Source organism: Elephas maximus, chromosome 23 (genome assembly GCF_024166365.1).
Source record: "Elephas maximus indicus isolate mEleMax1 chromosome 23, mEleMax1 primary haplotype, whole genome shotgun sequence".
In the NCBI taxonomy this organism is placed as follows: Eukaryota; Metazoa; Chordata; class Mammalia; order Proboscidea; family Elephantidae; genus Elephas; species Elephas maximus.
In genome coordinates, this window is record NC_064841.1 from 5,264,058 (window position 1) to 5,279,775 (window position 15,718).

A 15,718-nucleotide genomic window follows, 5' to 3' on the forward strand; every position below is an offset into this window, starting at 1 on the left:
ACTATAATCCTATAAGAGGGAAAAAATCTGAGATAGATATCCCAACATTTCATATAAGTGCTATATTTGTTTTGTAATTTATTTTGGCATACCAGAAAGCAAAGTGAAATTTAAGAGGTTTTAGGTGCTGGGTCAAGTTTAAAGTTCTTTTGAAAACTTTTCACGTTTTAGCACCTGCCCAAACACATAAGTCATATGTGCGGTCTTCTTTCCTTCTATGGTTAGTGGCTGGCTCCCTTTTGTCTGCAGGTGTTTATTTTAATAAGTTTCTGGGATATAGTCAGCTCCAATTTCTCTCTCAAATACTAGCTTCCCCCCCTCCCCCTTACCACCATTCTGTCCCAGTTAAAATTCATTCCCCACCTCCCAAAAGTTAATAGTCTCTGCAAACAAATTTAGGCAAACAAAACAGAGAATTCCTAGTAAGCAGTACAGTCAGGTTGCAAGGTACCCGAGGACCGTAACAGCAACTTCCACTTTTGCGACTGTCCTCTCATCCTACTTAACCAGTTCAGTACTCTACATCCAACAGCATCCAATTTTATTTTTTTTTCTGAATGTATCAAGGAAACAGAGACAAGAAAAGTGCAGTAACTCCCTGGTTAGGAGTTGAAACAAGAAAAAGTGAGAAGAGACAAAAGGTGAAGGTTTAAAAGTGGACATTGCTTCTTGACAACAATGGCTCCAACGTCCCCTTCGGGTCACTTATTTATTCATTTGCTTTAAAAAGTTATTTGTTGAACATCCTTTGCCAGCAATACTATGCTGAACGCTGTTAGGGATACATAGGTGATACGAAGATGGCTCAGATGCCATCCCAACTCTGGAGTCTAAGAGAAGAGAAAAAATACAGATACAAATAAGACAGGCCTACTACAGAGCTCAGGCTGCTCTAGGGAGAACACGGCTTAGGGAGGTGCGAGTGGTAATTTGCCCGCAGTAAACTGTTCTAACAATTCTGTCACCAGCACAGACCCACGTGTAACCCATCAAAGTGCCATGCATCCAGCTGCATCTCTAAGCATAATCGGGTTCTGATTGGAGATTTTTCATTTCATGTAGCTCTATTGTTAGGTGCCATCGAGTTGGTTCTGACCCATAGCAAACCTATGAACAACAGAATGAAACACTGCCTGGCCCTGCGCCAGCCTCATAATCGTTGCTACGTGAGCCCATTGTTGCAGCCCTCTGTCAATCCATCTCCTTGAGGGCCTTCTTCTTTTTCACTGACTCTCTACTTCACCATGCATGATGCCTTTCTCCAGGGACGGGTCCCTCCTGATAACATGTCCAAATACGTGAGAAGAAGTCTCGCCATCCTCGCTTCTAAAGAGCACTCTGGCTGTACTTCTTCCAAGACAGATTTGTTCATTCTTCTGGCAGTCCATGGTATATTCAATATTCTTTGCTAACACCATAATTCAAAGACATCGATTCTTCTTTGGTCTCATTGATTGTACGGCTTTCACATGCGTATGAGGCAACTGCAAATACCATGGCTTGGGTCAGGTGCACCTTAGTTCTCAAAGTGACATCTTTGCTTTTTAACACTTTAAAGAGGCCTTTTGCAGCAGATTGGCCCAATGCAATGTGTCATTTGATTTCCTAACTGCTGTTTCCATGGGTGTTGATTGTGGAGCCAAGTAAAATGAAATTCTTGACAACTTCAATCTTTTCTCCGTTTATCATGATGCTGCTTATTGGTTATGTAGCTCTAGGGAGTCTAAAATGGCCCTCAAAGGTCCTCAGTTCTCAAGACTCTGATAAGGTCAGAATGGCAGTGGCAAGCAGATGGGGGATTTAGGGGTACGGGTTGTTGTTGGCAGTGTCAGAGGGAGCATTGTGGATCCTAGACAGAATCTGACCATGAGCTCCATCAATACAACCTGGTGCCACTTAGGCCCAGGGTTAAGTCACTGAGAGTGCAGGACCCGTCAGGGGAATGTCAGAGAAGAAAGTACCCACCCAGACTCCAATGTTTCACCTGGGAATAGAGGAAATTCAGGCATACACCGCCTAGGCTTTCCTGCAAATCTCTCACCTGATCTCCCTGAACCCAGTAGCCTGACAGTCTGAACTCAATGGCATCACACTGTCATGTGACTGTGTTCAGGGGAGAGAGGCAATCTCTGTGACCATCTTAAACTCTGAAATAAAAAAGTAAAATTCTACAGATAAAAAAAACAAAACAGCTTTTCCAAATAGTAACCAGTCAAGGGTACCTCAACAACAGTTCAGCTATAAATGGCAGAACTCTGATGCAATCCACTTAAAATAGGCAATTAAATGTATCTAGTTTAATTTGTCAAACTTAGTCTGTCTCTTGGATGTCAGAATCCTAGTTTACTAGGCAATTCTGCAGTTTCAAAGGTCTTCTTGAATCAATGACCCACTTAGGGCTATGCACCTTTATCACTTAGTTAAGGAGTTGTACTGAATTCACCTTTTACCCTTAAAATAGGATAGAAAGAGGGGGGGAAAGGGGCTAAAGATTATCCAGTGTGTCAGAGAAAATGTGTTTTACATTGGCAATCTCTTTTTCCAATTCCATAACTTTATTCATTTCCAAAGAAATCTGGTTTTCATCGACGGCCAGTCCTTTCTCCTGATGAATTAGTTTAGCCACGGCAATCATGAAATCCACATACGCCGTGCAAGCCTGTGAGAAAAGAAATAGCAGTAAGTTACTGGAGAACCTTCTATGTGTTCTTTGTGGAGCTCTAACTTGAATTTTTTTTTTTTTTATTCAATAAAGTTTCGGTAACACATAAAGCACAGCAAATTAGAAACACTTTCCTAAATTCTAAAAGACATGAATTGTACAGATTCTTAGAAGGTCAGCGTGTCTTCGAGTCGGAGCACAGCAGTAGGCATCATTTTGAAAGAACTCAGTGATTTACAACCCTCTGGTCGTAGAGATTTTATCGTTTTCAATTTTCAATCAAGTCATTTTAAATTGTCTTAATGAGAATGCAGCCTTCATACACTTGGTGAGCAACAACATATACTACTTTTTTTCTTCAATTACACTAAATTCCTTGACCAAATCTTCTTTTCTCAGGTTTTCTCTGATTGTACATACTGTAGTTACTTTTCAAATTATTCCTTAAGAGATGGTCTCCGATTCACATAATACGATCAAGGTATCTTTCTATCTGTCTCCTCAGGCCTGGCAGTGTTGTTTTTTTATGAGACATTGTTCTCAGGAGCTCCTCCAAAACAGACGTGTGAGTTTTAGTGAATTCCCTAACTGGCTCCTGCTACTGTGAAATTTTACTACATCATAGATTAAGATTTCAGTTTTCTAAGAACTCAAAATTCTTTATATTTTATCTTCACATACATTCTGACTTTGTAAACGTAAGCTATAAAGCAGTTGTACTACTGACCTCTTTAAGAAGATATAAAGGCCTTACTGAAATGCAGTGGAATTGTGTTTCACCAGGAAATGGAATTCAGCTTTTCTAAGTCTCAACCCATTGCTATTTACTAGCCATTTTTACCTAACAGGAATGAAAAAAAAAATATGATGATCCCACTTCATTAAAATTTACTCAGTATCCAAGTTCCCAGAACCAGCGGGACTAGAAACAGGCAGATGTGATCAGGAGACATAAGCCACATGAGGTGGGAACAAATGGGCTCGTCCATGCTTCTAAGACTTGCTCACAAGGAAAAGACAAAGGAAGGTTATATAGTGTCTAATTTTTCATTTTCAAGAGGTTTTTAATGTCCCTACCAATTGATTGGAAACCCTGGTGGCATAGTGGTTAAGTGCTACGGCTGCTAACCAAAGGGTTGGCAGTTCAAATCTGCCAGGCGCTCCTTGGAAACTCTATGGGGCAGTTCTACTCTGTCCTATAGGGTCGCTATGAGTCAGAATCGACTTGACGGCACTGGGTTTGGTTTTGGTTTGGACCAACTGATTATCAGCAAAAGGGGCACCCTTATATCCACTGTGCATAAAAAGGCATGCTGGAATTTACAGTGATGCATTAAAAGAATCAAACCTAACCAGGAGGGAAATAAAAACAATATTTTATCATGCAAGATCCTAAAGCAGAACGTGCAAAGTACTTGTGAATTTGCAAGTCAAGAGAACAACCATAAGATTTAATACTGGCATTCTGTGACCGTTGCTAAAGTCGAAGTCAACAGTTCCCTAGGAAGAGGGACTCTCTTTTCACGGATACCCTGCAATGCTGGGGCTAACTAGCATCTCTACGCACGGACTCAATACAGCAAACTATTTTTCCGCTGTGGGTCTGCATTAAAACTCTAATATCTAAGATCACAGGAAAGAAAGGAAGATTTTATGTATATTCTCACCAATTCCATTCTTTCCCTATTGAAAGATAATCAGAATTCTTGGTTCACTCTGAAGCAAACAAGTATGTATGAGTTCATACCTTAAGGGATCAGCTACTCCCAAGCATTAGCATGCAGTGTTTTGAATTAACTGTGTTTCATAGCATACACATTTGTCTGCCTTCAGCAGGGAATTACTACTATGTAGCCCTGGAAACCCTGGTGGCGCAGTGGTTAAGAGCTACGGCTGCTAACCAAAAGGTCGGCAGTTCGAATCCACCAGGCGGTCCTTGGAAACTCTTTACGGTAGTTCTACTCTGTTGTCCTACAGGGCCGCCATGAGTCAGAATTGACTTGACGGCAATGGGATGGTTTGGTTTGGTTTTGGTATGGAGCCCTGGTGGCACAGTGGTTAAGCAGTTGGCTGGTAACCTAAAGGTCAGTGGTTCAAGCCCACCAGCTGCTCCTTGGGAGAAAGATGTGGCAGTCTGCTTCCATAAAGATTACAGCCTTGGAAACCTTACAGGGCAGTTCTGCTCTGTCCTATAGGGTTGCTATGAGCTGAAATTGATTCAACAGCAGTAGGTTTGCGTTTTTTTTTTTTTAGATGAAGGAGACAGTAATTTGAATTTTCCATTATCAATCTTCTGAGATTTTTCTGTACTATATGTGGTGTCTTTTTTGCTGCTGTTGTTGTTAATGAGGTGAGAAAACAATAACCAGAATCCTCTTAGGCACTTTGTTGACTCTGCAAACTGGTTCTACTCCAGTATCTGTATCCTTAGAACATGTATTTAAAGACGATAGAAATTGGCATAAGGACGTTGGATCATGCTTCTAGCCTGCTGAGTTGTTAAAATTTCCCAGAAAACTAGAAGCATATGATATTGCTGGCTTCTGGGGTGCTTGAATATTTAATACAGCTACATGGAATAAAAAACCAAACCCGGTGTCTTGGAGTCGATTCCGACTCATATGGGATACTCTTACCCTTTTAATGAGTCCTATTACCTGGTAACCACTACAACACGGTGGGTTAAAACAATGTGTGTCTTAGTATGTTGCTAATTTCCTAGTTTCCCAATTTATCTAGCAGCTGTTAAAACCCAGGCTTACTGGCACTGTTAAATGCTTTTTAACAGGATAGGATTCTTCCTCAAGATTTTAATTTTCTTCCTTGAGATACTTCTAGCTATGAAAAATGCCAAATGATTGTATGGTCATGACTGGGAAAATAATCAACAAACATTTTAACATTTAAAAAGTACATGGGACAGGATATTTTTTTTTTTAAGCTGAAATGGAATTTTTCTTCTTTTTGTCATGGAAAGAGCAATTAGTTACTAGGACAGAAGCCAGAGTCAGCTATCTCTTTTGATAGTCATAAGTGAGCTTATTTGAAGACTTGAGACAGTCATTCAGTGATCTTTTAGGTGATAAAGATCCCACACAAACATCTATATAGCTCCTTCCTTTTATTTTTTAATATTTTGTAAATTCCAATACTTTTACAGTAGTGGGTTCAAAGGTGATAATTCATTTTCAATGATTGGATAAGATCCATATAAAAGTAGTTTTGTGGAATTTTAATCACACACTCTCAATGAGCTGAGATTTACCAACACTCAGAACCATAAATTGCTATTCTAATTAGAGCTGCCTTCCTTTGGGAGGACCAAGCAATACTAAAAACTAAACCAAGCCAGTTGCCATCGAGTCGATTCCGACTCACAGCAACCCTGTTGGACAGAGCAGAACTGCTCCATAGGGTTTCCAAGGAGTGGCTGGTGGTTTCAATCTATGGATCTCTTGGTCAGCAGCTGAACTCTTAACCACTAGGCCACCAGGCAATGGTAATTAGAAATTGAACTCCTCTTTCCCGGGAAAAAGCTGATGGTCGTCAAACATGCCAAAGAGGAAGAAAGCACGGCCATTTGACTGTTGTGCTCCAAACTGCTCATTACCAATGAGAGGAAGCAAGATCCAGGGAGGAACAGAAAGATCTCCAGCCACATAGGTTGATATTTGGGTACCTTAGGTACCAACAACCTAGGAACCCAGAGTTTCGCTTCCAGACATTCTGTTTGGGACACCCAGCTTTTACTAATCTTCTGTTTTCCCCTTGAAGAAAAGCATAAAGTGGGGCATGAAGTGAGGCATCACAGAACTGTGATATTCTCAGCCACTGATGCTGGGGGATATTTAAGAGTGTTACACAGGACGTTTCCTGGGGAACACAGGGGAAACCCATTTTGAATGAAATACAATGCAGAAAAGAGGTTTCCTATCAAAAAGGCTTGGAACTTTTTTCCAGGTTAAGCAGCATGGAGAGACTTGCTCCTGCAGAGGGACTGCAAACATAGAGAATCACACAGCCGCTCCTGGGCTTATTAAAAACTTAAAACATAATCAAGTTATAAAAAATAGCCCCCAATGTCTTCAACACTAGTAAGTAGCCATCTAAGATGCATCAATTGGTCTCAACCCACCTGGATCAAAGGAGAATGAAGAACACCAAGGACACAAGACGATTACGAGCCCAAGAGACAGAAAGGGCCACATGAACCAGAGACTACATCATCCTGAGACCAGAGGAACTAGATGGTGCCCGGCTACAACTGATGACTGCGCTGACAGGGAACACAATAGAGAACCCCTGAGGGAGCAGGAGAGCAGTGGGATGCAGACCCCAAATTCTCATAAGACCAGACTTAATGGTCTGACTGAGACTAGAAAGACGCTGGTGGTCATGGCCCCCAGACCTTCTGTTGGCCCAGAACAGGCACCATTCCCGAAGCCAACTCTTCAGACATGGATTGGACTGGACAATGGGTTGGAGAGGGACACTGGTGAGGAGTGAGCTTCTTGGATCAGGTGGACACTTGAGGCTATGTTGGTATCTCCTGCCTGAAGGGGAGATGAGAGGGTGGAGGGGGTTAGAAGCTGGTGAAATGGACATGAAAAGAGAGTGGAGGGAGAGAGCGGGCTGTCTTATTAGAGGGAGAGTAACTGGGAGTGTGTAGCAAGGTGTATATGGGTTTTCGTGTGAGAGACTGACTTGATTTGTAAACTTTCACTTAAAGCACAACGAAAATTATAAAAAAAAAATAGCCCCCAACCCCAGCAAGATTCTGGAGTAGGACAAACACAGGACACAAGAGGATCTACCATGGACCAACATGGGGATAATTCTGGGCTTTCATCAGATCATTACAAGAACCTGGAGATTCATGTGACAACTTATTGTAGAATGGCTACCGTTTATTGCATATTTTTGGGAAATCACAGTTGTTTTTTTTTCACCAACTGGATTCAGTCAGTCTCAGAAAATTTCTCGTCACATTCACTAAGTCTCGAGTTAAAAAGCTCCTTTATGTTTTGTTAAATACAGGTGTTTGGACTGGGTGAAACTTTTTGACGATGAGTCACCTGGTGCCCAGGTAATAACACGAGTTCAGCAGTTCCCTTGCAGGATCGATCTTATCATGTCCAGGCTGTGTGCAACACGGTGTCACTGGTTCACCAGGTATCATTCTGGCTACATCAGCTGAGCAGTTTAAAGTACAAAACAATTTCCCCATAAGATGGCCACTTGCAGAAGGTATCCTAAGTCTGCTCACATTTTTCCATTTCCCTTGCTGTCACCCTAGTCCACCACGATCTTTCCCCTGCATTTCCATGTGGCTGCTCTCCCATCTCTCTGCTCCCATCACTACCCAGTCTCCAAACAGCAGCCAGAGCCATCTTTTACAAAACCTAACCTAATCATGCCTGAATCACCCACTCATTCCTACCCCCAGTCATATCGTCTTTTGAAATCTCCTTTATGATACTTTATTTCAACTTATCTTATTTCCTTATTATCAAGGACCTTTTCTACCTGGGATGAGATGAGAAATGAGGTTCCGCTGGCTGTAAGTACACCTGTGGCAAAGTCTCTTCGTCTCCACTGGGCAGCTTGACTTCTTTTACTCGGGAATATTTCAGGCCCCTTAGTATATTTTAGCCATCTGCTTCTCAGTTTTTATGTAAAATTATCCTTATTTTAGGTTTCCCAGTTAGTGTTTCTTTGCCTTTAGGATACTTTTTCAATCTATTCTTTTCCTACTCCTTTGTATTGACCTAGCCCTGGTGGTGCAGTGGTTAAGAGCTATGGCAAGCACAGTTGCTAACCAAATGGTTGGCAGTTCGAATCCACCAGCCACTCCTTGGAAACCCTCTCTGGGGCAGTTCTACCCTGTCCTATAGGGTCGCTATGAGTCTGAATTGACTTAATGGCAACGGGTTTGGTTTCGTTTTTTTTTTTTTTTGGTTTTCTATTGACCTATCTTTGCTACTTTATTCCTGAAAAATGTCTTTTCTAATCTCCACGTTGTTCACCCATGCTTAAGCCAAAGAGTATGAGGGCTCTTTCCTATTTATTAGAAACTTCCTTTTGGAAATGGAATATTTCACCAAAAGCCAGGGGCACAGGTTTCTTCTTGGCTTCATTACCCCCTCAGCGTAGATTCCTTAGTCAGGAATCTCCAGTGTGTTGGTACCCTGAGGCTACAATGCTGTCTTCAGTACAGGGATACGGTAAAGTCTCCACAGAGATGAGAACATACAAAATGCTTTATGATATATTAAAAAAAGGGGGGGAGGACAATACAATTTAAAAGTTTGTAGTAAAAGAGTAATCGGTACCACACTGCCTGAAACATGCGATAGTCTCAATCTTTAACTCCTGTCAAAAGGGATAAGGTGGTATTTAACGTATATGTAACCAGCTGCCATCGAGTGCACTCTGACTCACGGGGACCCCGTGTGCGTCAGAGTAGAACCGTGCTCCACAGGGTTTTCAATGGCTGATTTTTTGGAAGCAGAGCATCAGGCTTTCTTCCCAAGCACCTCCGGATGGACTTGAGCCTCCAACCTTTCAGTTAGCGGCTGAGCACACCAACTATTTGCACCACCCAGGGACTCCAAGGTATATGGACTGTCCTGTACGTCAGCATGGTTTACTTCATGCTTTGGGAACCAAAATAAGAATTCAAAGACACTCAAGAAATTCTCAGTAAATCTCACTGTAACTGAGCCTTATACGTCACAGAGACGAGAAAGGGGTGTATCCTTATCCCATGACAAGTGGGAATTCCCATTTATTTCCTGGGAAAGGAAGCCTTACACAACAAGATGGTACACTGCTAAATCCAAACTAGTAAGATGTGTCAGTTTTTAAATGTATAAATTGCTAGAATTACACAAATGTCTACATGGCCCTCAGCCTCACACGCAGCCTGCACAACAATGAGCTATCGGTTTTAGGTTACACATCTCTAGAAGGGGAGAGTGTTTACCTATTCTGTGTGGCACCTCAAGTCAGGCACATGAGCTGGCTTAATTAAGACTTTTACACAAAACTTTCCTTCAGCTTTTTTTGTAGAAATAGGTCCATCTAGAAAGAAAGCTAGGTTGGCAATCGGGAGACTGGATCGTGGCAGGTTACAGTCCTAACAGAACCCTCTGTTTTGTTCCCTCTTGGTGGACCTGCCAATCAAGGAGCCCATCTTCCTGAGCCATAGAGACAGGCAGGCACTGCTAGCAAGCTCATCAGAGAGCCCAGTCCCCTGGGGTGAGCACAGGACTCAAGCAGGGCCACAAGAGCCCTTTCCTCAGAAACTGACAGACACTGGGAGAGATGGAATTTCTTTTTTCTGGATTGTGAAGGTACCAGTGGTCATCTTCAAAGCCACAAGGGAAATAGCCTGCTAGAGAAGGAAGCCAATGGTAGACTCTTAAGAAGAGGAAAGAGACAGATAACTCAGTTGAACGCTTGGAAACAACTGTGCCTGATTAACCCATAGAACTTACTAGTCAGGTGAGCTCCCACCAAACAAAAACAAAAACACAAAGAAACAAAGCCTCTTTTACGAATATCAACTCAGAGCAGGCTTCTCTTGCTTTAATGAATTTTCCCTAACTGACACACGTATCTTCTAACTCATGACCTTAACCAAGTCACTTAACCTCTTTGGGTCTCAGTTTCCTCATCTGTAAAATGAGCAGTTGGGCTAAATTCCCCAATGTCTCATTTAGCTTTTAAAGTCTGTGCGTGAGTAACTTTAATTATAAATGAAAACATACGACACTGTCATGGAAAAAATACAAGAACGTATACCTTTGAGTTTTGATTGGCTCAGGCATGCTCCCTTTTTAATTGAGAGGAAAGGTACATAAATTGAAAAGGAACTGAGGTATTTAAGTCCAGAATGACAGCCAGAGGAATACAATCTGCATTTCTCAGAGTACGGCATTTGAAAGTACCAGAAGAAAAGCAAATAACTTTAAAGGCAGAAGCTCCTTTAACAGCAGGAAAATTAGGTTTTGTGTTTAAGTAAGGAAGTGAGAAATAGTTCTTGAAAACAAAATGAGTTGTCTATTTTCACTACGCAGTGGTGTAAAAACACAAGCCATTTTACTATTGCCATACAAATGTCACAACACAAAAATTCTGTTCCTAAGGTATTAAAAGACACAAAAAGTGTTTCTGTGAGTGAAAATGGCCTTCCTTAGTAATTGTAGGTGCTATTGTCACCATGTGCTTGAGTTTGGTTTTAGATTATAGAAGATAATTCTGCTGGATGCTCAGGACATTTCCCTGAAGGAAGGATCAGAGGACCTGAGGGAATGGGACTTAATGATTTGAGCAGGGAGAGCTATGATTGTTTCAGTCATCTCTGCTTAGCAAATGCATTGAGGACTGGAACTTGGGGAAGGGCCAAGAGGGAGTGAACGTTCAGAACTGGAAGAAGTGGTAGTCTGCTGATGACTGCTGGAGGGAGCTGACGTAGTGAAGGTGGGGTATAATGCTGCCAGTCCTTGCCTTTGAGGAGCCAAGATGTAAGCTCAGATGCCAGCTTACAGCTGTGGTTTACAGAGTATTTTTTGGCAACCAAAACCAAAACCAAATCTGTTGCTGTGGAGTTGATTCCCACTCATAGTTACCCTACAGGACAGAGTAGAACTGCCCCATAGAGTTTCCAAGGAGTGGCTGGTGAATTCCAACTGCCGACCTCTAAGGCTAGCTCTTAACTACTTCGCCACCAGGGCTCCTTTTTGGCAATTGGACCCTCTGATACAAATCACCATAGGGTTCCTTTGATTGAAGAGAGGATGTGACCTTTTCTTCTCACCAGCCCCCAAAGCATATCTGAAGAACCTAGGATGCTATACTCCAGTTTGAAAATCACTGGCTAGAGCTACAGGTAAAGAAGCTAGATGTCTCTGCTCAAAGATAGGACACCTTCCTTGGCAAAAATCTGATAACTCAATGTCAACCCCCAAAACTTTTGGTTATTTTAAAAAAAAAACAATGTGAAATACAAAAGGATGGGACCTAATGAATGTGTAAATGTACCCCAGGAAAACTGAGCATGACAGACAAATGGGTCAAGAGTGATGCTCCAGCTTGAAGAGATCAAAACCACAGAGGTCATCTGAAGAGGTGTAGGCAGTGACTAATGGGTCTTTACCTTTCTGGCATGCAGCTAGAAAAGAACCACTGGAATTTAGGGCCTTTCTAGACAGAGGAGTCAAAGTTCAGGAACCAGGGCCATGGGGGCCTGAGAGGGGGCAAAGGACCAGGCAGGAGAGCAAAGCATAAAGACCTGGGGGCATGAAGGGCCAGGGGGAGGCAGGATATATCAAAAGGGTTTTCTTTTAACTGGGGCTGAATTTCAGGAACTAGGTTAGGACCCAAGAGCACTTCAGTGGTCACAGTAAAGGATATGACAGAAGAGGCCAACAGGGAGAGTGAAAACGAGAGTCTAGATTCAGAAATGTGCTAGGAATCCTCTTGGACCTAGCAGTGCTGACAATGGGTACCTCTCCTTTGGGCTCCAGCTTTCAAAATATAGGCTATGAAGGCAGGATTGAGAAGAGGCAAAGGGACTGATGGCTTGTAAGATGTTTGAGTCAGGTCAGCCTGAGATTATATGAGGATAAATAATCTGGGTTTATTAAGCCTATTCCTTCAGCCATAGATGCCCTAGAGGTCGCACTTATCCAAAAATCAAAGTGAGGAATCCAGGAAGGACCTCTGAGAGATGGGGTCCTTCCTTTTCCCTTTTCTTTCTTCCTTTCTTCCTTCTTGCCCCTCAACCATTCTCCAAGTCAAATATTCATTCAGCAATATTTATTTGGCAATTCCTAAGGACTAGGAACTGACATGGGTACCGGGAACATAGCAACGAGCATGGGAAACACAACACTGATCCCACTGAGTGTACAGTTCCTTAGAACAAAATGACACTGAACAAAGACACTCAGTTGCTACAGAAGCATATGGGTGTCTTCATCTAGTGTGACGTAGGGACGACCTTCACGAGGCAGTGACATCTAAACTGAGATTTAAGGTGAAGCAAAAAGGAAGGAGACTGGGCAGAGGGGGTGTGTATGCGGAACGCTCCAGGCAGAGGGAACGGCATATGTAAAAACCCGTGAGATAATCAAAGGAGACCAATGATATGTAAGGATATTAAGAATTCTTCCAGCTTTTTAACTTCTCCACTAGATGTTATTTTGTTATCCTACCCTTCTCATCATTTTTTTTTTTTTCATGAAGCAATATAATACTAAGGAGAAAAACAAAAGACTTATGGGGGCTGACTTCTTTCAGATAGCAGGGTTGTGGAGCCAAAAAAAAAAAAACCCCAAACCGATTGCTGTTGAGTTGATTCTGACTCATAGGCACCCTACAGAAAAGAGTAGAGCTTGCCCATAGGATTTCCAAGGAGTAGCTGGTGGATTCGAACTGCCGATCTTTTGATTAGCAGCCATAGCACTTCACCACTGTGCCACCAGGGCTCCCTGAGCCTTACACTCTTACCTAAAAAGTCCTTTGAAAGTCAAGTCAGAAGGTTCTGTAAGGGTGCTGCGAAGAATGACGTCTCACTGGACCTGGTGGGCTCCACTCTAGGCTATGATAAATCTGTTCTTTTTTTTTTTTAATGATCCCATTTACAGGCTAATTAAATCATTTAAAACTGACTTTTTAAAATAGGTTATGGAATTTAAATACCATTACATTAAATCAATACACGAATAAGGAATTTTGAGTTTCCTTTTGTTTCTTAAAATACCTTTTTGCACTCTATTGAACCTAGATTATCAAAGGTAGTGCCACTATAATGTGTGATTTGAAGTATCTGTCCTGAGTGAAGGATCTAAGAGGGTTGAGCGCAAATTTGGCCTTAGTCTTTTTCATTATTCGTAAGTTTATATCAGATAATTCTATAGGTTATTTGTTGTTTGTTTTACCTCTTTGTATATACCAGTGCATTCATAGTAGTCTCTGGAAGGGAGGCCAAGTTGAGGTTGATCAAACTATTAAAAAAAAAAAACATAAAAAAGAATAAACCATTCAAGTGAAACAGAACAGTTGGACAAGATACAACCATGCCTATCTATGAATAGACCATCATCTTCTTGCTGTTTCCATGGGTAACAATCAGACACTGAACGAACCCATCATCAGAAAATGGTTTCCACACCACTTGTGTTGTACCGATGGGTGATTAGGAAATCTGTAAGACTGTGCTTCAGATATTTGAAGAAAACAAAAGAGAGCTTGACTAAAAAATCTACTGGGAAGGATTGTCTCAACCAGTGGTTTTTAATGCAGAATAGAAAGTGAGGTACATAAAAACATGTTAGGATCTAGAATTGGAAAGTTTCTAAGCTACACATTTATAGGATTCTCCCTGTTTCCTGAGATTTCAAATCCCCCCTGGAGTGGTGGTGGGGGGATTCTTTTCTGCTCCCACTGTCAGTTGGGGTCCACTCCTATTGGTGGGAGTAGGTCATAATTTTTAAGTTCATTTGGGTGGAAAAAAAAGTGGGAACTCTGGCAAGAAGTTTTTTGTTATCCACCATCCTGGGGAGATGGAGGGGACTCCTCCTTTGCTCTCCCCAAAGCCTGGCCTGCTCAGAAAGGCTCCAGACACCCGGTGAAGTATGAAGAGAAAACTTAACTCAGCTCTAGTGTGTTGGGTCCATCTTGATCCCCAAGCGACAGCTCCCTGGACACTCAGAGCACTGGGAGACTGCTTCTTATTCATGGCATTGCAAGATGGGGAAAGAGGCAAGCCAGGCCATTTATGGCTTAAAGTGAGAATGCTTACAGCTGCGAACACGTCCCAAGGTAGGGAATGAGCCTGAGGGCATCCCAGCAGCAAAAGGCCCTGCTCCTTCTCAGCCTCCCAACCCTCCTTACTCAGATTTTCACTGTAATCATGCAGGTCACTGGCATTTGAGAGCCAAAGAGGGGGAAAAAAGTTGAAAGGGAGCAAAGAAGTCCATCTTAGGAGAGGGTTGGGTTCAATCTCTTTCCTGATTTTAATAAAAATGACTGCAAAGGTCTATGCAACAGTGATCGTATCCTGTGACCTGCAACTTTTGACTTCATTTCTTCTACAGATGACCAATGGAAAGCTCTATGGAGTTTTTTTGTCCATTCCAACATACCCATTAATTATTAACCTCTTCTTGGGTGGCACCTAAATAGTTCACATCAAAAAAAAAAAAAAAAAAAACCTCTAATAAAGCCATTTAAAAAGAATGGCATTTTATTTACCTTATTGAGAAAACAATACAGATATTCTTTAGAGACCCAAAATTATGTTCAAAATCCCTTTTCTAATTTTTTTTTTTGAAGCAATTAGGAATTTCTGGTTTCCAGACCTGCATAGCTTAGCTTATACCAATCAGAGCAGGTTCCTTTTATGAATATACATAGAAGACCAGGGCCTTCTATTTCTTATCATTTGTTTTATGAAGGAAGAGGTACGTAAACCAGAGGTAGCAGGAGGAGAGACGAATGTCTAAAACATAGCATTAAGAAAACACTTTTCACATCCGGAATCCGAATCTCAGGGACAGAGTGCAGATTTATGGCTACTTTGGGCAGGCAACTCAAACAGTGGCATGCATTATTTCTAAATATCAATAATAATAACGTGTGTGGAAGTTTTATTACCATTTAAAGATAACTTCGGCCTTCTGCCTCACCAACTTACATGAATTATATGGTTCGTAGAGTTTTTATCATCTGTGCCAACAAAAAAATTAATAAGAACTTTTTTCCCATATTTAGAGTTCAGTTGTGCGATAGATTTCTCGGCTGTCCAGGAAGGACCTAAAGCAACGAAAGATAACAGGCATCTTTAGACGCTTTCCTACATTAACGCGATCATATTATAACATAGATTTTTACACGGGATTTTTTTTTTTTTTTTTTTTTAAAGAAGGAAAACTGCTTTACCGTATGTTTGTTCCCAGTTGGCTGTTGCTACTGGCCACTCGTATATATCTGGTAACACTTTGAGTAAAGGATCTCCACCTCGGCTATCAATGGCAGCTTTCGAAAACA

The 15,718-nt window shown here is 41.6% G+C and overlaps 1 protein-coding gene across 4 annotated transcripts in view; it reads right to left on the reverse strand.

The window, feature by feature from the left end:
* Positions 1-15,718, reverse strand: part of MME (membrane metalloendopeptidase) — a 134,536-nt gene that overhangs the window by 44,061 nt on the left and 74,757 nt on the right. For all 4 annotated transcript variants that reach the window (XM_049867423.1, XM_049867420.1, XM_049867422.1 and 1 more), the window contains exons 6-9: positions 15,611-15,706; positions 15,366-15,484; positions 13,609-13,674; positions 2,525-2,659 (exon numbers count right to left, since the gene is read on the reverse strand). In XM_049867423.1, coding sequence (XP_049723380.1) covers positions 2,525-2,659; positions 13,609-13,674; positions 15,366-15,484; positions 15,611-15,706 — 416 coding nt within the window. The remainder of the gene's footprint in view (positions 1-2,524; positions 2,660-13,608; positions 13,675-15,365; positions 15,485-15,610; positions 15,707-15,718) is intronic.